The sequence below is a fragment of the Urocitellus parryii genome, chromosome 8, assembly GCF_045843805.1.
Source record: "Urocitellus parryii isolate mUroPar1 chromosome 8, mUroPar1.hap1, whole genome shotgun sequence".
Classification (NCBI taxonomy): Eukaryota; Metazoa; Chordata; class Mammalia; order Rodentia; family Sciuridae; genus Urocitellus; species Urocitellus parryii.
In genome coordinates this window covers 60619517-60645993 of record NC_135538.1, presented here as the reverse complement: position 1 = coordinate 60645993, position 26477 = coordinate 60619517, and the positions used below count along the sequence as shown (strand labels likewise).

General features: G+C 36.7%; 1 protein-coding gene across 2 annotated transcripts in view; it reads right to left on the bottom strand.

Moving 5' to 3' along the window:
- Nucleotides 1-26477, bottom strand: part of Ascc3 (activating signal cointegrator 1 complex subunit 3) — a 348955-nt gene that overhangs the window by 64660 nt on the left and 257818 nt on the right. For both annotated transcript variants that reach the window (XM_077801715.1, XM_077801716.1), the window contains exons 35-36: nucleotides 11001-11112; nucleotides 10665-10799 (exon numbers count right to left, since the gene is read on the bottom strand). In XM_077801715.1, coding sequence (XP_077657841.1) covers nucleotides 10665-10799; nucleotides 11001-11112 — 247 coding nt within the window. The remainder of the gene's footprint in view (nucleotides 1-10664; nucleotides 10800-11000; nucleotides 11113-26477) is intronic.

Sequence of the window (26477 nt, the reverse complement as noted above, 5' to 3'; positions counted from 1 at the left end):
CAGCATACAAACATTTTGCAACATCTTAAAAAAGCCAAACAAAAAAGAAATAATAAAAGAAAACTGATTCCATATTATCCTCCTCATAAAGCTCCATGTAAGATTAGCTGATTTTACTGTCTCTACTTTCTTTCCTTCTCTCGAGTCTTCTCCAATAAACATTTTGTTTCTACCACTCCACTGAATTTATCCATTAAAGACATCTAGTTGAATGGTTAATCACAGCACTCATCTAACTGTACACCATGTATCTTTAACTCAGTTAATTCTCATCCACTTCTTGAGGTACTTTTTCCCACTTGGCTTTCAGGAAAATGCACTCTTCTGGAACTCTTCCTTCTCACTCATCTTTCTGCATTCATTTTTGATTGTGGATGTACCTCCTCTCCTCCCTCTCCCCAAACTCTACATGCTAGACTTCCCAAAACTCAGTCTTCAGATCACTCATTAACACTTACTGCCCAGGCTATTTCAACCAACACTGTGACTTTGAAATACTAAATATTATCCATATGGCTGCCATCAGACTTCCCCCAAATAAACATATTCTCTGTTTTCACCCAGTGTTCTCAACCTTGATAAATAGTATTCTTTCTCACTGAGTTGTTCTGGTTCAAACCTAAGCACCATATTGTTTATTTTCTTTACATACAATTAATCTATTATTAATTCTTGTTGGTTCTATCTTTAAAACTTCCTGAGACTGATTACTGTAAACCATTTCAACTTCTGAACATTCTACTCAAGCCACCATCTTCTCTGAACTACACTTTTATAATAGCCAGTTTTCTACTAAGACAGAGAGGCTTTTTCAGTATGAATATCACATCATTCGTCTGATCAAAATCTCTCCAGTTTCTTTCAACACACAGGATAAAACCCAAACGACTGATGGTGGCCCTAGATGGCCTTGGCTGTGCCTATCATGACTTCCCAGTGCTCACTCTAATCTCTAGCAGACTGGGTTTTCTGCTACTGTCTCATAGTGCCAAGTAGTTCCCTGCTTCCTTTATATTTACTTTCCCTGTGCCTGTAATCTCTTTAACAGGGCTTTCTCATGACTTGCTCCTTTATATCATTCAGTTCTTTCTTCTAATACCATCTTTTCAGAAAAACCTTCTTTAACCATCCTATGAAGAAGTCACCATTATTTCTTAAGTGTAAGGAAAATCTAGCTGAGAATAAGAAACAGAATAATGAAGGGTAGTTATGGTAAAAATTATAAAAATATAATTATAAATTATAAAAATAATAATACATATAAAGCAATAGTAAAGAATATGACTAAACATAATGTCTTGTTTTTAAATATATAAGAATATACTTCATAAAAAAGAATTCACAAAACTTTTGTCCCCAACTGTTATTAATTTTGTAAAAAACAATTGTGTTGTACTTATCTACATTGTTACATAAAGAAAAAGCCTGGGGGCTGGGGTTGTGGCTCAGCGGTAGGGCGCTTGCCTAGCATTCTTGGGGCCCTGGGTTCGATCCTCAGCACTGCATAAAAAAAAAAAAAAAAGTAAATGAATGAAATAAAGGTGAGAAAAAAAAAAAAGAAAAAAGAAAAAGCCTGGCATTCTATTTAACATAAAAGGTTATCTTTCCCTAAGCATCAAGGGGTATTTCTGTGATTATTTTTCCCTTTTAAAATTCTTTTTTTAAAAAATATTTATTTTTTAGTTGTAGTTGGACACAGTACCTTTATTTCATTTTTATATGGTACTGAGGATCGAACCCAGGGCCTTGTACATGCGAGGTAAGAGCTCTACCACTAAGCCATAACCCCAGCCCCTTAAAATTCTTTTCAAAATAATAAATTATAGGATTGGTGAAACTGATTCAGGGTTTGAAAAGATGTTAAGGTCATACTTAATTACCTACTTGGCTGCTTTCTGAGACTAAATGGCAGGAGATTAGGTTTTATAATTGCAATATATCCTAATATTATTTTTATTGGTAATATGTTTTTTTAAGACATGAACCAGCATGACCTTTTGAAACAGTTATAATCACCATTATTAATGATGGAAGGAGGTAACTTGGATTTCTGAACTGCTCCACCTGCTGGACTGAAGATACCCTAAAAATAATTTTAGTATAATTAAATGTTGGGACAAAATCAGAATTACTTTAATCAGAAACCAATATCCAGCATGTGAAAATTAGATTTTAAAATGTTTTATTCATTGTTAGTGTTCATTGTTAGTGTCCTTGTGACTCACGTATTTTAAAAAATCCAACAATGCTTTGCTTATACAAAGTAGACTAAGAAATGGTTAAATTGGAACAAATTTTATTCTCAGCAAGATCATACTCTTATTTTCAGTACAAAATAATTTTTATTTTCCCAATATGGTTATTTACTGACAATTCTAAATGGTTATAACATTAAGCTAAACAGAAATAATAGACAATTCTAAAAGATAGTAACATTAAGCCAAGCAGAGAGTTAACTACTAATGATAAATAAGAATATTCCCAAAAAAGAATGCCCACTTTGCCACTTCTATTAAACATAATGCTGAAGTCCTGGTCAGATAAATTAAGCAAGAGAAAGAAATAAAAGACATCTAAATTGAAGTTGATATGACCTTTGTAAATCGAAAGCTCTAGTGATTCCACCAAAAATTGTTAGATCTAACTAACCAGTCAGGTAAAGTTTCAAAATAAACATTGACATATAACTCAAAGCATTCTATACACCAATAGCAAATTATCTGAAAATAAAACCAATTTACACACTGTAGGATGTAAATTAGTACAGTCATTATGGAAAATAATATGTAATTTCCTCAAAATATTAAGAACAGAATTACTATATTTATAATCGGCACTCTCACTACTGGGCAGATAGTCAAAGAAAATGAAATCAGTATGTCAAAGAGATATCTTCATTCTCATATTTATTGCAGCACTATCCACAATGGTGAAGACATGGACTCAACCTAGGTGGCCATCAATGAATAAATAGATAAAGAAAATGTGGGATATACACATAGGGATACTATTCATCCTTAAAAAATAAGGAAATTTTGTCATTTGTAACAATGTGGATAAAGCTGGAGAACATTATGTTAAATGAAATAAGCCAGGAGATCTCACTTAAAAGGACAGAGTAGAATGATGGTTATCAGAGACTTGGATGATTAAGGGTGGATAGCAGGGGAATTGTTGGTCAAAAGAGAGCTCATTACAATTAGATAAGAGGTAGAAAGTAGATTGCTTAGGGCTGGTGAGGAGACAATGAGAAGAGAGAAACTGGGAATGACTGTTATTTATGTTTCTTTCTTGGGTGATGAGACTATTCTACAATTGACTGTAGTGACAATTCTGTGAACATACTAAAAACCAATAGATTATACACTTTCAATGAGTGAACAGTTTGATAAGTGCTGACTCCTCAATAATCTGTGTAAAAATAAGCAAATAAATAGTGACTTATTTTGCCAAATTATTCATGATACTGTTCCTTCCATAGAAAGAAAACTAGTATAGTCTTATAACTATAACTTAAATCATATAAAACCATTCAAGATATTTGTAACTTAGAAATGTCTAAACAGTGGTTCCCTTTGTAGAAGTTCTTATATGACTCCCAGGTATTTGTGGATTCATCCCTGCCAGGCTTGTAACTAACTACTGGAGAGAGGACAACGTGAGCAAGTCTTTTGCCTTAAATGCTGTAAGCAGGACGAAATACTTCCAGGCACAGGTGAAGCAGTATCAAGCAGCAACAGCATGGAGACAAACACAACTCTGCTCCTTTGTGATCACTAGGTTTCTTGGGCTCTAAAATGATTATTCTTGAAAAATATGAATCGTCTTCTATTTATTTGGTATTTTCCAAGTGCTTTAAATATTAGTACTGGATAGAACCGTTAGCAAATCTTAATGAACTGTGACAAACTATTTTTTACAGTTTAGGCTGAGAAGATTATGGGTGTATACTTTTTATGTACTTTACTTTATAAATTTAGATAAAAGGGAAAAATAATATTCAAAAAAGAAAAAAAGTACACACTATTAAAGGGAAAGAAGATATTTAAGTTTCTGTGAGATACTAATTCACTGTTGGGAATACAGTTGGCATTTTGTTTTTAAAATTATTTTTCCATTCCGTGTCATTTTAGGCAATACTTTTTTAAGTAAAAAAAGGTAAACTATGTGATAGTGAAGAAACAGTAAGTCTATTTATACTTTTATATTTAAGTTCATTTTTAAATTAACAATACTATTTAATCACCAACATGTAGAATGCTGATGATCACTTAGGACACCAAGAGTAATTAGGAAAAGAAAAAAGAAAAAAAGATGTAACAGTGCAAATTCAAAGTAGTATCACAAACACATTTTATGCTCATCAAAACATAAGAGTTTAAAAACCTTTAGTGTCTTCTTCTAAATCACAACAGACTTACTTGAGATTAAGGCCTTTTATCAGAAACACTTTAAGTACAGAATTCTGGAAGAAACTAAGGAATAACAGAGAATAAGAAAGGTCTCAAAGGAAAGGGACCAAGAGCAAAGATAATTTTTTTTTTCAAGATATTTGCCATCTGTGCTTCTCCAAAAGATGCCAGGCAGCTCCCCAGCCTGAGGGTTAGAGAAGCTCTTCTCACAAGCCCTGGAAAATATCCCATCAGGTTTCCTCCCTCAGAGTAGCAGATGGGATTCTGTGATTGTCATGGGGTTATTTGGAAATGGAAGGCCATGAGGTTGGTGGTGTTCACTGTTACTCAGTTAACCTTTCCTTTCTTTCATTTTTCCTTTAATGAACTCTTTAATTTTACATGCTGGGTCCCCTACCAGTACTATTTATAACTGGCTTGTTCTTTTTATTTAGTTTTAAATTTCTCTCTTAAAAAAAAAACTCGTTTATTTTCTCAATCTCATATGTTTGAGAAATGTATTTGTTCAGTTTGCAATAAAAAAATTTGTAGTTTTGCCCTAAACATTACAAAATTCAAGCATTAAGTATGTCACATTATTAAAAATGTAATATACATGAGCATAGCAAAGAATCAATATATTTTTAGAGAAAGCAGTACTGTCAAACTGGAAATTTATTGATACATAAAAATCATGTTGCTCTGATACTCTTCTAAATTTGGAATTTTTCTGTTTTACATTAACACATGAAATCCATTCTTTTAGTCAATAAAATAAGTCTTTATTGGAAAATAAGAATTTCACAGTTTTTCAAATTGTATATTTGATATATAACTATAACCCCACGTTTGATATATAAGTATAATCTCATGTTTCTGTGTAGTCATAAAATCAGTAACAGAAAGAAACTATTGAAAATTTTGGAGACATAAATATACTTGGGGCATATTTTGCTTTCTTTCAAAATTATTATTATTATAGCAATCATACTCTGAAAAATATGTCCAAAAAAGATTTTCTCTGGCTTTGAAAGCTTTTTATTTCTATTACTGCTTTAAAATAGGTTGCTTTCTAAAAGTTTTCTGAACATATCAAAGTCCTGATTTGCCATGACGACAAATACTTTCTACTCTAGACTTGGGTTTTCAGTGCCAACATCATTAAGAGATTCTTCAAATTACTTTTTAAATGTTCTTTTCCCTCAGGATTTTCACTTATATCTAATTAGACTACTAACTCCAAGCCATATAATCCCTGTTGCCAAAACTGCTAAATGCTTCAATAAGTAGGAGGAGGGCATCAATGGAGCCAGACAGATGTAATGTCACTGGTTAACAATAGAGGTGTGAAGCAGCTGCCTTCATTATGAAGCTTATTAATGCATGGTGTTGAAAAAAACTTGGCAAGGGTTCTTTCAGAATACCTAGCCTTTTCAAAATAGCATCAGATCGTTTAAAATGTAAAATATATGTCTCCAATAAAGAATGCTGAAATAATTATTTTTTCAAGTAATTAATATCTGCTTTTAATATCTATGATTCTAGGTATAAATTTTAAAAGCAACTTCCATTCTTTATTTTTTAAAAACATATATGCTTAGAATTGAGTCAAGGAGAAAAAAGAAGGGTAGGCATAGGAGAAAAAATTCTAATGTGTATCTATCTATATGACACAAAATACCTTCATTTTATTATAATTCAACCTCATTATCTGTATGTTAACACTTACCATGAAGGGTTGTTTGATGCTTATAAATAATGTATATAAAATTTCTGGAACATGATAGGTGCTCAATAAAAATTATTTTTTAATGGATGTTTTGGAAAGACAAGATTTAACTAAGTGGGTTACAACTGTAGAATGCAACTAATAAAGAGAAAGAAAAGAAACAGTCCCAGTATGATCTTTGGCCTTACACCTAGAATAGAATATTTTACTATCACTTAAAGATAATGGTATCAAAAAATGCAAGACAGAAAGAGTTTAACTTCAAGGAAAGAAAAGTGAAAACAGAAGCCCCAAAAGAGGTTTTACAAGAGAAAAAAACGTATTAGCGGAAGTCTATTCATTTTCAATGTTGGCTGGAATAAAGATTTTCATATAATAAAGTAACAATCAGCCAGAATTAGTACCCGAAAGTACAACAACTTGCCAAAAAAAAAAAAAAAAAAAAAAGAAAGAAAAGTTCATAATATTCTGGAGAATAAAAAAGATTCCTAAGTACCTAGAGGGCCAAGAGAATAAACCATGCAAAGACCAAGAAAGTCCAGTATGGATCTATGCCTTCTTTGGTCTTCAGAGAAATGAATCTCATAACATTGGGGCTAACACAATTTCCTTTTTGGTTCTTTAGCAGGTTTCAATAAATTTATTCCAACCCTTTTAAAATACATTTTTGGCCTATATTCATCAATTGAAATATAAGTTCCCTGAGAATCAGATAGAACCACCCATCAACTGTGAAAAAGTCACACTTTTTGTTATTTGTGTTCAAGACACAAAGAGGCCTCTATTCAAATGACTCATTATTTTAATTTTGGTTATACTGCCTCAAAGATTTTGTTGTTCAGACTAAAAGGGCTCTACTCACACGTCTTCTATCGTTCGAGTAGCTCACTTTGGGCCATTCAGATTTTCTTCTTGAGGTCTGTTTAATATGAGACTACCAGAAATATATATAGTAAATCTATTCTGTAAAGAGAAGATTAACATGAAGGACAGAATACTACACCTTGCTTTGTTTTTAGATATTCTTTTTAAATTATGAGCCACATTATACTGCAATTCTTAGAGCATCACAGTGAGCTGATGACTGGAGTCATCAGCAATGCACAAGTGCCTTCCATGGTTTATTACCATGACTCACAGTTTTTCTATGTATTAGTATATAGAAACACACACACATACACACACACATTTATATAGGAAGCTTGTCAATAATATTAACTGTTCTATACCCTAACCTCAGAAAGTGACTTACACAGTAAAGATATGAAATAATATTTTTTTATGAATCATTATACTGTTTGTGGGTAAGAGGGTGGCCAAGATATTTAATATGAAAAAATGGAAATAACATATAAAGAATAAATCAGCTTCAACATACTCTTAAGTAATTTCTTTAGAAAAATCGCTTTTTGCTAAGAACTTGATTATTAAATCCTTATATCTGCAAGAATTCAGTTTTATCTGTAAACTCAGACTCTACCTGTTGCTGTCACCTCTGACTGGTCAATAGCATGATATTAATATAATACCACTCTGGAAACTATTAGATTGATTCCACCCATCCTACTGATAGAGGAAAAAACATAGTATCAAAAAATGCAAGACAGAAAGAGTTTAACTTCAAGGAAAGAAAAGTGAAAACAGAAGCCTCAAAAGAGGTTTTATAAGAGAAAAAAATGTATTTGATGAGGTATGAATGGATCTATATGGAATTTTTACCAAACCTGTCTATGTACTTTCTGCTATGGAATGCTTAAAAATAGAAGCTTGCAGTGCCCAAAACACTGAAAGAAAGTATATGATAAGGTGACCTGGTTAAATCCTTTCTTTAATTTTTGAAAGAAAAGGTAGCATCTGATAAATACTATAAAGTTAAAATAATTATATCTCTACTTAAAAAGAAGTTGTGTGTTTAATATAGAAAAGACAAAAAATAAATGCTGAAAAGAATGCAGAGAAGGGAAACTCTTATACATTGTTGGTTATAATATAAATTAGCATAGCCATTATAGAAAAAACAGTAAGGATAGTCCTCAAAAAACTTAAAACAGAATTACCAAATGATCCAGCAATTCCACTACCATGTGTATACCTAAAGATGATGAAATCATTATACCAAGAAGATCTGTCCACTCTCATGTTTTCTGTAGTACTGTTCACAATAGCCAAAATATGAAATCAACCCAGATACCCTTCAGTGGATAAATGGATAAAGAAAATGTGGTACACAATGGCATACAATGGAATTGTATACCATGGAATACTATTCCACCATAAAAAGAATGAAATACTATTCCACCATAAAAAGAATGAAATCCTGCTATTTGTAGCAACATGGATGGAACTGGAGGTCATTATATTAAGTCATACAAGCCAGACACAGAAAAATACCATCAGTTTTTACTCATTTTAGGAAACTAATCAATCTTGAAATAGAACAAGTAGAAGAGGATTCAGTAGAGACTAGTTAGGGTAGTAAAGAGGCAGAATAGAAAGAAGTTAAATAAGGTGCATCAAAAATAGAGTGAAGGGGTTGGGTTGTGGCTCAGCGGCAGAGCACTTGCCTAGCACGCTTGAGGCACTGGGTTTGATTCTTAGCACCACATATCAATAAATAAAAAAAAGGTCCATCAACAACTAAAAATAAGAATTAAAAAAAAAATCTTAAAAAAACAGAGTGAAGGAATCACTTCTGTTTCTTCTTTAGCACAATAGGGTAGCAACTGGTTAAATTAATCTGTGACATATTTTAAAATAATGTAATAGTATAAAATGTGTTGAGACCTTAAGAAGTGGGACCTGGTGGGAGGTAATTAGATCATGGGGTACCAGTCTTGGTGGGGATTAATGCCTGTATTATAGAAGTGGGATAGTTTTCACAGGACCTGGTAAGTTATTTTAAGAAAAGGTGTCTATAATGTGTGGTCATTCCATGTGCTTGGTCTCTTCTACATATATCCCTCACAGGTCTTGCATATACTTCAAATATGTGCTGCATTTGCCATGTTAGTATGGAGTATGAGGTCCCCGCCAGATGTAGCTGCTGAAGCTTAAAAATTTTAGTCCCAAAATCATGAGACAAAATGGCCATTATGACCAAAATGGGTTGACTTGGGTATTTGTTATAGCAATACAAAATGAACTAAGACAATATGAAATAAAAATTATATTCTCAAATCTGAGAGAGTAACTTAAGATGTATACCCAAAATCATTAACAACATTCTAAATCCATTGTCATGGCAGTTTTCTAACAGTCTTCTCACCAGAGAAATCTGATTTTTATGAATCTTTGTCTAGGAGACGACACAATCTCATCCTTAGGGAATCTAAAAAAATTCACCACATTTTTAAATACTCTTCTCTCAGAAATAAACTTTTAATTTCTCAAAGACCAATGTTTTTGATAGCTGCATCATATATTTAAAATCATATATTCTTTTCTACACACAGTAAAAATCTAATTTATACAGCATCAATTCATCCATCTTTCCATCCATCAACTGATTCATTAATAAACATGTTCTGATTCATTATAATGTTCCAGGCCTTATGGTAGGCATAAAATCTATACAGAAGTTTCTTAGAGGGAAAGAATTGAGAAATTAAAAATCTGTGAGTGGGATATCAATGTTCATTGTGAATAACAAAGCAATAGGAGAGAAAGGAAAAAAAATTAATAAGCAAACTACCAAAGAATCAGTGAATTTAGATGAGAAACACCTTAAAAATGTTATACTCGAATGGGGTTAACTTTTTTTAAAAAAAGCACCAGTACACCTGAAGAATAAAATAATGAATACACACACACACACACACACACACACACACACACATTTTGACTAATATGGCAACAAAGTTTAATGGCAAATTAACACACTTCAGTTCAACAAAGTAAAAAATAATAAATAGATAAATAAAGTGTATGCTATGTAGAAAGGCAGGTGAAGAAGAGTTGTAATAAAAATGTTAACTTCCATATTAAATCTATTGTTTAGCTTCTAAGCAAAAATGTAAAAATGGTCATAGGATAGTTTTCATATGAAACTTCTTCTTTTTTTTTGGTAAAGGAACTTGGTGGGGTTGGGTGTAGGGTTTAAACAGCTCTCTTGGCATTAATTCTAAGAAGACTTAAATCATGCAGATCTTTAAGTAAAGAAACTTCAATAACATCATAGTTAAGTATTCAACAGCAACTATCCAAAAGAAGCAATAGGAAAAGTTTTGAATTCAAAGAAGCTACAATGTCAAAGGCCTGCTCAGGAAAGTCCAGCTTCTACCTTTAATTCTGGCTTAAATATTAATAATGCCCTTCCACTGATAGAAGGATCCAAGTTTGAATAATAAATTAATTATGGAATCACCTTTATTTATGGGGAAATTGGTCTAAACAGGAAACTTTGTAGTAGCCTTGTTTGACAGAAGGAAGGATTTCATGAACATTTTCTGTCAAATTTCAAGAACTGGATGGCAAAAACTCAGGACAAATTAAAAGAAGAAAGTCTGAAATATATAGAAACAATACAATAATATCATGAAACTCACACTCAGAATTGACAGCAATTCTTCAATAGTGCATTCGGGTTTCAAACGGTCCTTGAACATTTTAACGGTTTGGTGCTTCAAATAGTAATAGGAGGCAATTCGGCCGTACGTGAGAGGCTCAATGCTCCGATTATCCTGTTCCAAAGGATAAAAATGACATTAGTAAAAAGTACAATGGAATTACATATCTTCATAAAACTAATAATTCATACTGCAGGTTGCTAATGCAAAAGTTTTGGTACAAATTTGGTAGTATTAGAACAAAAAACCCTGTTTTTGAAAAGCTAGGCAATTAGAATATATATATATATATATATATATATAACCAAGTCTTACCTCTCCAATTTCAATACAGTAGGAAAGTTCCAACTCAACCAGGGACTTTTCAATCAGATGGGACAGAAACTTGTTTACAGAATCATGGCTCACATCACCTAAATTGTAGTAGCTAGAAAACAAGCAAGGTTATTATTAGTATCAAGGTATTTTCTACCAAAAATATCACCTTAGTTTTATGATCTCTTCAGAATTTCAAAAACACAAATTACATTTACAGTAAATCAGAGAAATAAAGCAACTGTAATTATCATTCCTGATTTACAAATCAAAGGTCTCATGTGAAGCTTTGTTGACAATGATGAAAATGATAATACATTAAAAATATATAAGATGAGGATATAAAATCCTGCATCACATTTAAAGAGAAACTGTTTCCCATGTTATAACTAGTATTGTGTCAGTTTAATCATGTACACCAAATTATGCCCTGAATTTAGAAAGCTGGAAACATGAAATATATGTAAATGCATTTATGTATGTAAATATATAAATCTTGTTCCCTTTTACTATATGAACTAATCTCAAAAATTTAACAAAATAGAATAGTGATATGGGTGATAGTTCTTCTAGGTAATATAGTCAGTTATTGTTCTTCTAGTGCATAAGGAACAACTGTCATCCTAACAACTAGAAGGGACATCATCAAGCTAAAAATAAAACTTTTTAAGTTGTAACATATAGAAAATACATATACACAGCTTTGTATATTTTCCAAATAAAAATCCTAAGGACATACAATTCATCTGAATACTCTTCCCTACAACTCAGAGAGAGGTTCTTGACAAATCACTAAGAATCTGGGCCTGGGAAATGATCCAAAAGGTGAAGGACCCATTGTCATGGCAGTTTTCTAATTCTTACTGGATGAACTCTGTACCCTAGTAGGCATGAAGAATTTATATACCCTACCTCCCCTGCCCTCATGTAAATAGAGGAGCAGAAGCAGAAAGTGGTCTTAGAACCTTAGATCAGGTTCCAATCATTAAAACCCATGATGGCAGTTTTACATCTGTATAGGACCAGAAAGTGAAAAAGGGTGCTAAGCAATCTCATATGGTAGAAGCCTAAAAGAAAACACACCTGAGGTATAGAAAATCTGAGCAGATGACTCTTTTGGGGATTTTGTTTTCCTTTCTCCAAAGCAAAAGACTTAAAGACAGTACAGGATGAAAATTACATTGAAGTAGGTCTGAAATCATGTCAGGATATATTTCCATTACAAAGAGAAGTTAGTTCAAATGCTAAGTATTCTAAATTCAAGAATCTTCACTGAATAAAGATAAATAAGATAATAGAATTTACTTGGTAAAACAACTTTTCAGAAAAAAGGAGTAGTAACTTTTAGTCTGTGGAAAAATTATTGCTTTTCCTAAACAAATCCTCTTGTCATGAACTGAAATAAAGCAGTGTTTATCAATGAAGTACTAAACTCATTAATCTAAACAAAATGTTTAAATTATGCCCAACTAGGTATATATCAAAGTGAAACACAAACACCAGCATTAGAAAAAAGGTAGAAAATATTTCCTTTGCCCTGGAAAATCACTAAGCTGAAGTATTTAGTTTTCTGCTTCAGAGGTAAAAATAAAAATTTTGGATCTTTATAATAGCCTCATAAAAGAGACAGATTTTCAAAGTCATTCTAAATTATCAAAGATATTTTTTCTCTTTCTTTTTTTTTTCCCCCAGGAAGTGAACTTTACAGTCAAACTTTCTGCAATATAAGTGTTGACTTCATACATCACATTCTTTTGGCTCACTGAGCCTATAAATTTTCCAATACTATTTGTAGCTGTCTAGACTAATACATAGTTGATAAAGGTATTCTAAATTGAAAACACTAGTAAAAATTTGCCCAAGATAATGCATAAGTAGTACCACTTGTAGCATAAGAATCTAATTCTTCATGCAGTTAAAATTATAAAAAATAATATTATCAAAAAATAAAATTTCATTTTGTTAATAAATTTATTAAGTTATTTGAAAAAAAACTCATGGATGATGCTGATTATTGTAATCTACCACAGATATAACTGGAATGCCAACTTTGCCATTTTATGCGTGAATAAATAAACTTGGTATGCTTACTAATAATAGTTAAACCAACTAATAATAAAAAGTTTCCTTAAAAATTACAGTTTTTTAAATATTTATTTAATTCACTATGTTTTATTTAATGCTATTTTATTCATTGTACTTACAAAATGCATTTGGATGGGTTAATATTCTAAAGTTTGTTTAAGTCTATTAGGAAACTTTTTTCTGTGTTTTTTTTTTTAAATGATCAATAATAGCTTTCACCTAGATAATACAGTTAGTATAAACATTTAAACATAATTTGGCAAAACAAAGAAAAGCCAACTAGAGTGCCTGCAAGCAAGGCGAACCTGCAAGCCACGGGCGGGCGGGTCAGGCCCAGCAACCAGCCAAGAGACAGCAGATACACGTGCCTGCGGGGAACACAGACCGGACCCACTAGGACAGGTCCGGTGGACAGCTGAGGGCAAGGCCCGTCCCCTCCCCCAGTGTCTGCAGGTAGGCGGGGGACTGTGAACAAAAGCAGAGCGGCCCCAAAGCCTGCTGAGGGGCGGAACCGGCCCCTCCCCCAGTGCCTGCAAGCGAGGCGACCCTGCAAGCCACGGGCGGGCGGGTCAGGCCCAGCAACCAGCCGAGAGACAGCAGATACACGCGCCTGCGGGGAACGCGGACTGGACCCACTAGGACAGGTCCGGTGGACAGCTGAGGGCAAGGCCCGTCCCCTCCCCCAGTGTCTGCAGGTAGGCGGGGGACTGGGAACAAAAGCAGAGCGGCCCCAAAGCCTGCTGAGGGGCGGAACCGGCCCCTCCCCTAGTGCCTGCAAGCGAGGCGACCCTGCAAGCCACGGGCGGGCGGGTCAGGCCCAGCAACCAGCCAAGTGACAGCAGATACACGCGCCTGCAGGGAACGCGGACTGGACCCACTAGGACAGGTCCGGTGGACAGCTGAGGGCAAGGCCCGTCCCCTCCCCCAGTGTCTGCAGGTAGGCGGGGGACTGTGAACAAAAGCAGAGCGGCCCCAAAGCCTGCTGAGGGGCGGAACCGGCCCCTCCCCTAGTGCCTGCAAGCGAGGCGACCCTGCAAGCCACGGGCGGGCGGGTCAGGCCCAGCAACCAGCCAAGTGACAGCAGATACACGCGCCTGCAGGGAACGCGGACTGGACCCACTAGGACAGGTCCGGTGGACGGCTGAGGGCTAGGCCCGTCCCCTCCCCCAGTGTCTGCAGGTAGGCGGGGGACTGGGAACAACAGCAGAGCGGCCCCAAAGCCTACTGAGGGGCGGAACCGGCCCCTCCCCCAGTGCCTGCAAGCGAGGCGAACCTGCAAGCCACGGGCGGGCGGGTCAGGCCCAGCAACCAGCCAAGAGACAGCAGATACACGTGCCTGCGGGGAACACAGACCGGACCCACTAGGACAGGTCCGGTGGACAGCTGAGGGAAAGGCCCGTCCCCTCCCCCAGTGTCTGCAGGTAGGCGGGGGACTGTGAACAAAAGCAGAGCTGCCCCAAAGCCTGCTGAGGGGCGGAACCGGCCCCTCCCCCAGTGCCTGCAAGCGAGGCGACCCTGCAAGCCACGGGCGGGCGGGTCAGGCCCAGCAACCAGCCGAGAGACAGCAGATACACGCGCCTGCGGGGAACGCGGACTGGACCCACTAGGACAGGTCCGGTGGACAGCTGAGGGCAAGGCCCGTCCCCTCCCCCAGTGTCTGCAGGTAGGCGGGGGACTGGGAACAAAAGCAGAGCGGCCCCAAAGCCTGCTGAGGGGCGGAACCGGCCCCTCCCCTAGTGCCTGCAAGCGAGGCGACCCTGCAAGCCACGGGCGGGCGGGTCAGGCCCAGCAACCAGCCAAGTGACAGCAGATACACGCGCCTGCAGGGAACGCGGACTGGACCCACTAGGACAGGTCCGGTGGACAGCTGAGGGCTAGGCCCGTCCCCTCCCCCAGTGTCTGCAGGTAGGCGGGGGACTGGGAACAACAGCAGAGCGGCCCCAAAGCCTACTGAGGGGCGGAACCGGCCCCTCCCCTAGTGCCTGCAAGCGAGGCGAACCTGCAAGCCACGGGCGGGCGGGTCAGGCCCAGCAACCAGCCAAGAGACAGCAGATACACGTGCCTGCGGGGAACACAGACCGGACCCACTAGGACAGGTCCGGTGGACAGCTGAGGGCAAGGCCCGTCCCCTCCCCCAGTGTCTGCAGGTAGGCGGGGGACTGTGAACAAAAGCAGAGCGGCCCCAAAGCCTGCTGAGGGGCGGAACCGGCCCCTCCCCTAGTGCCTGCAAGCGAGGCGACCCTGCAAGCCACGGGCGGGCGGGTCAGGCCCAGCAACCAGCCAAGTGACAGCAGATACACGCGCCTGCAGGGAACGCGGACTGGACCCACTAGGACAGGTCTGGTGGACGGCTGAGGGCAAGGCCCGTCCCCTCCCCCAGTGTCTGCAGGTAGGCGGGGGACTGTGAACAAAAGCAGAGCGGGCCCAAAGCCTGCTGAGGGGTGGAACCGGCCCCTCCCCCAGTGCCTGCAAGCGAGGCGACCCTGCAAGCCACGGGCGGGCGGGTCAGGCCCAGCAACCAGCCAAGTGACAGCAGATACACGCGCCTGCAGGGAACGCGGACTGGACCCACTAGGACAGGTCCGGTGGACGGCTGAGGGCTAGGCCCGTCCCCTCCCCCAGTGTCTGCAGGTAGGCGGGGGACTGTGAACAAAAGCAGAGCGGCCCCAAAGCCTGCTGAGGGGCGGAACCGGCCCCTCCCCCAGTGCCTGCAAGCGAGGCGAACCTGCAAGCCTAGGGCGGGCGGGTCAGGCCCAGCAACCAGCCAAGAGACAGCAGATACACGCGCCTGCAGGGAACGCGGACCGGACCCACTAGGACAGGTCCGGTGGACGGCTGAGGGCTAGGCCCGTCCCCTCCCCCAGTGTCTGCAGGTAGGCGGGGGACTGTGAACAACAGCAGAGCGGGCCCAAAGCCTGCTGAGGGGTGGAATCGGCCCCTCCCCCAGAGCCTGCAAACGAGGCGAACCTGCAACCCATCAGGAGGTTAGGCCCAGCAACCTACGGAGTGACACAGGTGCCCCTGGCGCCTGCTGAGTAGGTGGACCTTTGACCGACCAGCAAAGCAGACCTAGGGCCTGCCAGCATGGTAGATGGTTCACACTAATTGGAGGAGGATCACAACCACTACCTGCCCTGCAAGAGTGATTTTCCAACTATACAAGAGCAATATAAATAAATAGAGGGAAAATATCAAAGACACAACAATTTCACCAAGCAGAAAGAAACGCCAGCGGTATGAAACGACAAGGAAAGAAAGGACCACAGGCAATGCAGGTCAACTCAACTTTAGAAGAGGTAATAGCTGCAACAGATGGAATGTCAGATAGAGAGCTCAGGACATACATGCTTCAGATGATCTGGAGTCTCAAGGAAGACATGAGACAGCAAAATCAGACAATGAAAGATCACATCGACAAACAAATCCAGGAGGTAAAAGATCAATTTCACAGGGAGATAGAGGTAATAAAAAACAAACAAATAGAAATACTAGAAATGCAGGAAACAATAAACCAACTTAAAAACTCAATTGAGAATACTACCAGCAGAGTGGATCACTTAGAAGATAGAACATCAGACAATGAAGACAGAGTATTTCAACTTGAAAAGAACATAGATAGCTCAGCAAGTCTACTAAGAAACCATGAGCAGCACATTCAAGAGCTATGGGATAATATCAAAAGACCAAACTTAAGAGTCATTGGGATACAGGAAGGCACAGAGCTCCAAACCAAAGGATTAAGCAATCTATTCAGTGAAATAATACAAGAAAACTTCCCAGACTTGAAGAATGAGACAGAATCCCAAATCCTAGAAGCCTACAGGACGCCGAATGTGCAAAATCATAAGAGATCCACACCTAGACACATTATAATGAAGATGTCCAACATACAGAATAAGGAGAGAATTTTAAAAGCTACAAGGGAAAGGAAGCAGATTACATTTAGGGGTAAACCAATCAGGATAACAGCTGATCTCTCAACACAGACTCTAAAAGCTAGAAGATCCTGGAATAACATATTTCAAACGCTTAAAGAAAATGGATTCCAACCAAGAATCGTGTATCCGGCGAAATTAAGCTTCAGGTTAGAAGATGAAATTAAAACCTTCCATGATAAACAAAAGTTAAAAGAATTCGCAGCTAGAAAACCATCTCTTCAAAAAATCCTTGGCAAAACATTACAGGAAGAGGAAATGGAAAATAACATTGATAACCAACAATGGGAGGTTGGACAGTAAAGGGGGGAAAGTAGTCAAAGAGGATAACAAATCAGGTTTAGTAACATCAATAAACAAATATGGATAGAAGAACAAACCATATCTCAATAATAACCCTAAATGTTAATGGCTTAAACTCACCAATTAAGAGACACAGGCTAGTAGAATGGATCACAAAACAAGACCCAACAATATGCTGTCTACAGGAGACGCATTTGATAGGAAAAGATGTACATAGACTGAAGGTGAAAGGTTGGGAAAAATCATATCACTCATATGGACCACGGAAACAAGCAGGAGTGTCCATACTCATATCTAATAAAATAGATTTCAAGCCAAAGCTAATCAAAAGGGATAAAGAAGGACACTTCATACTGCTCAAGGGAACCATACACCAACAAGACATAACAATCATAAATATATATGCCCCAAATAATGGTGCAGCCGTGTTCATCAAGCAAACTCTTCTCAAGTTCAAGAGTCTAATAGACCACCATACAGTAATCATGGGAGACTTCAACACACCTCTCTCACCACTGGACAGATCTTCCAAACAAAAGTTAAATAAGGAAACTATAGAACTCAATAACACAATTAACAACCTAGACTTAATTGACATATATAGACTATACCACCCAACATCAAGTAGCTACACTTTTTTCTCAGCAGCACATGGAACCTTCTCAAAAATAGACCATATACTATGTCACAGGGCAACTCTTAGACAATACAAAGAGGTAGAGATAATACCATGCATCTTGTCTGATCATAATGGAATGAAACTGAAAATCAATGATAAAAGAAGAAAGGAAAAATCAAGCACCACCTGGAGAATGAACAATAGGTTGCTGAGTGATCAATGGGTATTAGAAGACATCAAGGAGGAAATTAAAAAATTCCTAGAGTTAAATGAAAACACAGACACAACATATCGGAATCTTTGGGACACATTGAAAGCAGTTCTAAGAGGAAAATTCATTGCTTGGAGTTCATTCCTCAAAAAAAGAAAAAACCAACAAATAAATGATCTCATACTTCATCTCAAAATCCTAGAAAAAGAAGAGCAAAACAACAGCAAAAGAAGTAGAAGGCAAGAAATAATTAAAATCAGAGCTGAAATTAATGAATTTGAAACAAAAGAAACAATTGAAAAAATTGACAAAACTAAAAGCTGGTTCTTTGAAAAAATAAATAAAATTGACAGACCCTTAGCCATGCTAACGAAGAGAAGAAGAGAGAGAACCCAAATTACTAGCATACGGGATGAAAAAGGCAATATCACAACAGACACTACAGAAATACAGAAGATAATCAGAAATTACTTTGAATCCTTATACTCCAATAAAATAGAAGATAGTGAAGGCATAGATAAATTCCTTGAGTCTTACGATCTGCCCAGATTGAGCCAGGAGGATATAGACAACCTAAACAGACCAATAACAATAGAGGAAATAGAAGAAACCATCAAAAGACTACCAACTAAGAAAAGCCCAGGACCGGACGGGTATACAGCAGAGTTTTACAAAACCTTTAAAGAGGAACTAACACCAATACTTTTCAAGCTATTTCAGGAAATAGAAAAAGAGGGAGAACTTCCAAATTCATTCTACGAGGCCAACATCACCCTGATTCCGAAACCAGACAAAGACACTTCAAAGAAAGAAAACTACAGACCAATATCTCTAATGAACCTTGATGCAAAAATCCTCAATAAAATTCTGGCGAATCGGATTCAAATACATATCAAAAAAATTATACACCATGATCAAGTAGGATTCATCCCTGGTATGCAAGGTTGGTTCAATATACGGAAATCAATAAATGTTATCCACCACATCAATAGACTTAAAAATAAGAACCATATGATCATCTCGATAGATGCAGAAAAAGCATTCGACAAAGTACAGCATCCCTTTATGTTCAAAACTCTAGAAAAATTAGGGATAACTGGATCATACCTCAACATTGTAAAAGCAATCTATGATAAGCCACAGGCCAGCATCATTCTGAATGGAGAAAAATTGAAGGCATTCCCTCTAAGATCTGGTACAAGACAGGGATGCCCTCTCTCACCACTTCTGTTCAACATAGTCCTCGAAACACTGGCCAGAGCAATAAGGCAGACGAAAGAAATTAAAGGCATAAAAATAGGAAAAGAAGAACTTAAATTATCACTATTTGCAGATGATATGATTCTATACCTAGCAGACCCAAAAGGGTCTACAAAGAAGCTATTAGAGCTAATAAATGAATTCAGCAAAGTGGCAGGATATAAGATCAACACGCATAAATCAAAGGCATTCCTGTATATCAGCAACAAATCCTCCGAAACGGAAATGAGGACAACTACTCCATTCACAATATCCCCCCAAAAAATAAAATACTTGGGAATCAACCTAACAAAAGAGGTGAAAGATTTATACAATGAAAATTACAGAACCCTAAAGAAAGATATAGAAGAAGACCTTAGAAGATGGAAAAATATACCCTGCTCATGGATAGGCAGAACTAACATCATCAAAATGGCGATATTACCAAAAGTCCTATATAAGTTCAATGCAATGCCAATCAAAATCCCAACAGCATATCTTGCAGAAATCGATAAAAGAATCATGAAATTCATATGGAATAATAAAAGACCCAGAATAGCAAAAACAATACTAAGCAGGAAGTGTGAATCAGGCGGTATAGCGATACCAGACTTCAAACTATACTACAGAGCAATAGTAACAAAAACAGCATGGTACTGGTACCAAAACAGGCGGGTGGACCAATGGTACAGAATAGAGGACACAGTAACCAATCCACAAAACTACAACTATCTTATTTTTGATAAAGGGGCTAAAAGCATGCAATGGAGGAAAGATAGCATCTTCAACAAATGGTGCTGGGAAAACTGGAAATCCATTTGCACCAAAATGAATCTGAATCCCTATCTCTCCCCGTGCACAAAAGTTAACTCAAAATGGATCAAGGAGCTTGATATTAAATCAGAGACATGGCATCTGATAGAAGAAAAAGTTGGCTACGACCTACATGCTGTGGGGTCGGGCTCCAAATTCCTCAATAGGACACCCATAGCGCTAGAGTTAACAAATAGAATCAACAAATGGGACTTACTCAAACTAAAAAGTTTTTTCTCAGCAAAAGAAACAATAAGAGAGATAAACAGGGAGCCTACATCCTGGGAACAAATCTTTACTCCACACACTTCAGATAGAGCCCTAATAACCAGAATATACAAAGAACTCAAAAAATTAGACAATAAGATAACAAATAACCCAATCAATAAATGGGCCAAGGACCTGAATAGACACTTCTCAGAGGAGGACATACAATCAATCAACAAGTACATGAAAAAATGCTCACCATCGCTAGCAGTCAGAGAAATGCAAATCAAAACTACCCTAAGATACCATCTCACTCCAGTAAGACTGGCAGCCATTAGGAAGTCAAACAACAATAAGTGCTGGAGAGGATGTGGGGAAAAGGGCACTCTTGTTCATTGCTGGTGGGACTGCAAATTGGTGCAGCCAATTTGGAAAGCAGTATGGAGATTTCTCGGAAAGCTGGGAATGGAACCACCATTTGACCCAGCTATTCCCCTTCTCGGTCTATTCCCTAAAGCCCTAACAAGAGCATGCTACAGGGACACTGCTACATCGATGTTCATAGCAGCTCAATTCACGATAGCAAGACTGTGGAACCAGCCTAGATGCCCTTCAATAGATGAATGGATAAAAAAAATGTGGCATTTATATACTATGGAGTATTATTCTGCATTAAAAAATGACAAAATCATAGAATTTGGAGGAAAATGGATGGCATTAGAGCAGATTATGCTAAGTGAAGCTAGTCAATCTTTAAAAAACAAATACCAAATGACTCCTTTGATATAAGGGGAGTAAACAAGGACAGGGTAGGGACGAAGAGCTTGAGAAGAAGATTTACATTAAACAGGGATGAGAGGTGGGAGGGAAAGGGAGTGAGAAGGGAAATTGCATGGAAATGGAAGGCGATCCTCAGGGTTATACAAAATGTCATATAAGAGGAAAGGAGGGGCAAGACAAGATAATACAAATGGAAGAAATGATTTACAGTAGAAGGGGTAGAGAAAGAAAAGGGGAGGGGAGGGGAGGGGAGGGGAGGGGGGACAGTAGAGAATAGGACAGACAGCAGAATACATCAGACACTAGAAAGGCAATATGTCAAGCAATGGAAGGGAAACTGATATGATACAGCAATTTGTATATGGGGTAAAAGGGGGAGTTCATAATCCACGTGAATCAAACTGTGTAATATGATGTATTATGAACTATGTAATGTTATGAACGACCAATAAAAAAAAAAAAAAAGAAAAAAAAAAAAAAAAAAAAGAAAAGCCAACTAAAATTATGTCTCTCTATAACATACTATCTGATGATCTTATTAAAATATTACTAATAATCTAGCTTATTAAAATTTGATAGTTATTTGAATAGAAAAGCATAAAAATCATTGATATTCATTTTAAAATTTTATTCCCAAATTTGCTCACCAAAATCCTAGTGAATTTACAAGAAGCGGTGCAAAATTCAATTCAGGTAACTGAACTTCACTGATCTTTTCCAAATATTCTTTGCTAGCATTTGAAATGAAGGCTAAGGTCACTTAAAATTTTTAAATCCTTTAAAATTAAAATGTTACATCTTAATTAGCTATATAATTTGCAATCATAGTAAAATAATAAAACTAAATTTAAATTAAATTACTTTTTAAGATACACAGATTTTTGAGAGTTCATATATTCGACACTTTAGAGTTCATATACTCGGACACTTTTGTGTGAGTAAAGAATGGAGTTTAGATTTATATGATCTGTATTTACAGCGCAATATGGCCTTTACTTCTGTTGAATGAACTTTTCAGCTATTATACAATTTCTAGCCTGAACAAGTATAAGCATTTATCTTAAAATATTACTTATCATTCATTTCAATAATCCCTTTACCAACTTGAAAAAGCATACAACAGCTAAGTAAAAAGGTCTGTTTTCATGTTGTATTCTCCACAGTATAAAATTTATAATTTACAGGTTGTTTAAACAGAAAATTTATGCAACTGTTTAATTACAGATAAAGGATACAATGTAGTTTCATGCCCAGTGCTTTGAATCATCAAGTCATTATCTTCCCTTTGCTATAAACAGACAGCCTACCTTTTTGTCAGCATGCTATTTCATTTATTTCACAGAGAAACCCAGTTTCACAATAATTGACTTGTCAGAAGCTCTAATTTATGAGACTGAGCTCTGTAAGATTTCTCTATATTGGACTCAACCTGCACACAAGCAGGGTTGAATATTTACAATGCTGTTAACAGGTGCTGAGTTGTTTAATGATTCTAATAGCCAGAAGCGTACTGAGAAAGCCAGCGGGATCACAATTACAGGCTGTTTGAACACAACAATTACTAGTCCCCTGAGAGGTGTGAAAGTCAAAGGCAGTTTGATACTGACAGCATCTAGCACATGGGCTAGACAGGCTAACTTCTATTAGCAGTCCATTGGGACAAAGTCATAACAAACCTCTCCCTGTCATAAAAATTTTAAAAGTTCATAAAATTTAAACAATCGAAAACTAGAACAACTTTTCAAAAATTATCTTTACAAGATATTATTAAAGGACAAACAAGAACACCAGACATGAAATCTCAAAGTTATCTTTTTTCAACCTTAATACAGATGAAATTTCATCAATTGGGAATGAAAGAGATTTTATAGTAATGTAAAACATAGCAAAAGTTACACCAAACAGTTTGGATTTAATGTGAATAGTGGCAGTCATTTCCTGTTTGGTTTATGTAAACCTGGCCAGATATCTCGCTGGGAAATTTTTCATCAGTATTGAAATGCTGCTGCTATAACTGTCAGTACTGAGAAGTCATTTGTTACAGCACCATGTTTTTTTATGTTCAGATTATGCAGCAGTAATAATGACACAAATAATGAAAGTGGTTGCAGGGACAGCTGAAACTATCACAAAATTTTGCCCTAGAAATATTTAAAAGCTTTCTCAGGGGAAAAACGAAGACTAAAACTGAAAATACAAATTGAATCCAGAACTCAACTTGGAATATATTATACTTTATGAAAGCAGCACATCTGTTTATATACATTTGAACAAGCAAATGTATATATGTATGTGTGTGCACACATATTTATGCAAAATTTATATATCCTTATATGTACATAGGTATGTATTTGCACACACTACACACACACACACACATATATATAAAATACACACATGCATAGGAATATAAACAGAAATCGTGAGCAGCTGAGGAACAATGGGCAAAATCTTCACTAATAGAAGTTTTACTTTGGATGTGGTGTGACGGGGACTTTACAGTACAACTGACAGGGGCTGGAACATCAGGTCATCTTTATTTATCTTTGTGTGACCATATTTTGAAAACAGCATTCCTTTTCAATGGTTAAATAAACTTGTCTGTTACACATATGCAGGCAGATGAGCTTGCATATATTCTCTTCCCACCCAAGAAAGGTCAAATCTCAATTTATGTCACTGGATGATAGGGAGTATTAAGGAAAAATTAAAACTACACAGAATACAAGTCTTTCATTTGAGACACTGATGTTAGCCTTTGTAATACTTTAAGTAGATCTGAAAAATAAGTAAAATAAAATTTACCAGTTTTCTCAACTCCTGGGCCTTTGTTTGATTGCAGCTTTGTGGAAAGAAGATTTTAACATACACAGTAATGAAAAAATATAATTAAGAGGCAGCCATGAGGATGTGAAGTGAACCTTTGTGCAATACTGGTAGGAATTTAAATTACTAAAGACATTTTGAAAAACAGTATGTAGGATCCTAACAAAACTAAACATAGATTTACTATTATGATCCAACAATCCTACTACTGGTTATATACCCAAAGAAACTGAAACCAGTATATGGAACTCCCCATATTCACTGTAGCAGTGCTTATAATAGCAAAATTATGGAAACAATCTAAATGTTCATTGACACATAAATGGATTTAAAAAATGTGGTATATATACAATGTAATATATTCAGCCATAAGAAAGAACAAAATACTTGCTTTTGCAACAGCATGAAATGAATATAGAGGATGTTACGCTAATAAAAATAAGTCAGGGACTGAGACAAATATTGCATAACCTCATTTATATGCAGAAAACATTTATAATGTATGCATGTATTGAAATATCTCACATTTATCCCATAAATATAGATATTATTTGTCAATTAAAATGGAGAAAAAGAAAATTTAGAATTCCACATACAAAAGTTTATAGCAATTTTTAAAAAAGTAAATTAGAAAGAAAGTAGCAAAATTTGATTACAGCTTATTAGGTAAAATATGTAAATTGTTAAACTTATTTTAGGCACAGTTTTCCATTTTTATCTCCATGTGAAGGTATACACATTAAAACTGACCATTTATGGTTTGGGAGATAGCATCAAATGAACATGATTGTCATATACTGAAAATTAGTATCATATGGTTTAAATCAAGAAACTTTTCAGCATAGCAGTGGAAGAGAAGTGGATAGGGAGTGAATGCTTGAGCTCTGGACCTGATAATGAGCCCAGTGACAGCAAATGTGATGGAATGCCAGTATTGCTTCTGCTATTCATGAGCTGTGTTATTGTGAGAAAGTTGCTTACTTTTCAGTTACTTCAGTTCCTTCATATATAGAAGGGAGATCATACAGTACTAAATGAGTTAAAGCTCTTGAAATAACATCTCAAATACAGTAGACACTCAATAATAATTGCTAGTGAGAATTATTGTTTCCTGATTAATTTCATTTTATGTTTATAAATTCCTGTATTTATGCTCTGCTATTGTTGTTCACATAGTTTCTTTTGAGATGAACGCTTAGTTATTTTATTTTTTAGGTCTTTAAAGGTCTAAATATTCCTTGGAACTGTGCTTTTGTTTGAATCCAGAAGCTTTGTTTGCTACGTAACACTTATTATTTTTTTTAATAGCTCTAGTCTTTTATTTGATTTTACCTTTCACTGGAATAAATATTTTAAAATCTCAAACAGTTAGAATTTGTTTATCATTCTTTTTATTGTCTATTTCTGGTTTTACAGATTGAACAATCCTAATCTGCAATGCTTCAAAATATAAAATATTTTGACCAATGATACAAAGTCACAAGAGGAAAATTCCACACCTCACCTTATGTGATAAGGTAACAGTCAAAATGCAGGCATACTAAACATACTGAATAACCTTACCTTCAGCATAAAGTCTATAAGACACATAAATGAATTTGTATTTAGACTCGAATCACATTCCCAAGATATCTCATTTATGTATATGTAAATAGATATTCTGAAACCTCCAAAAATCTGAAATCCAAATATTTCTGTTCCCAAGCATTTAGCATAGGGGATATTCAATTTTGTTACATTTTGTACTGAGAATGCATTGATCTCTAAACTTTGAAATAAGTTGAGATGCTTTGTGTGGTCTTTCTTTTTATAGTAAATTTTTATAAAAAAAATTTACATGAGTACTGCATATTCTTTTTTAGGGGTATCTCAAAATATGCATAGTCAGCTACTAAAGGGAACCAACATATATGATATGGATGATCAAGAGTAGATAAACTTTCACCTCTTGGAAATCAATTAAAGCTGCATTTATCAATGTATGACTGGACTTTTAAGACTGCCAGGGCTAGATGGGTTAGATACTGCAGGCAGGAAGAAGAGTGATCACAAGAGCACCAGTGAGAGGAACCTCTTACTTAGAAGTATGTGAGTTAATGTCTCCCTCAATTGATTCTAGCCCTTTGGTGGCGGTGGTAGGACATCTGATCCTCCTATGGGCAGTAGGAGGACAGGAAAAGCAGCTGCCACATGTACTAAGTACTCTAAGCAAAGTCAATACTAAATGAAGATATAACATATTGTCAATACCAAATTTCCTTAGATGTCTATCAGATATCAAGTAGGGGAAGCAATGTGAGCCAAGGAATATTTGTTTATTTACATGGACTACACTGATTACAAACATGAGTAAGCAGGAGACATACAAATGCCAAAACTCAAGAAATTCCCTGGAACAGAGGCTTAGTATAATTTCCTCTCAAAATTTCATCCTTTGTCTATTGTGATAAGTCTCTTCC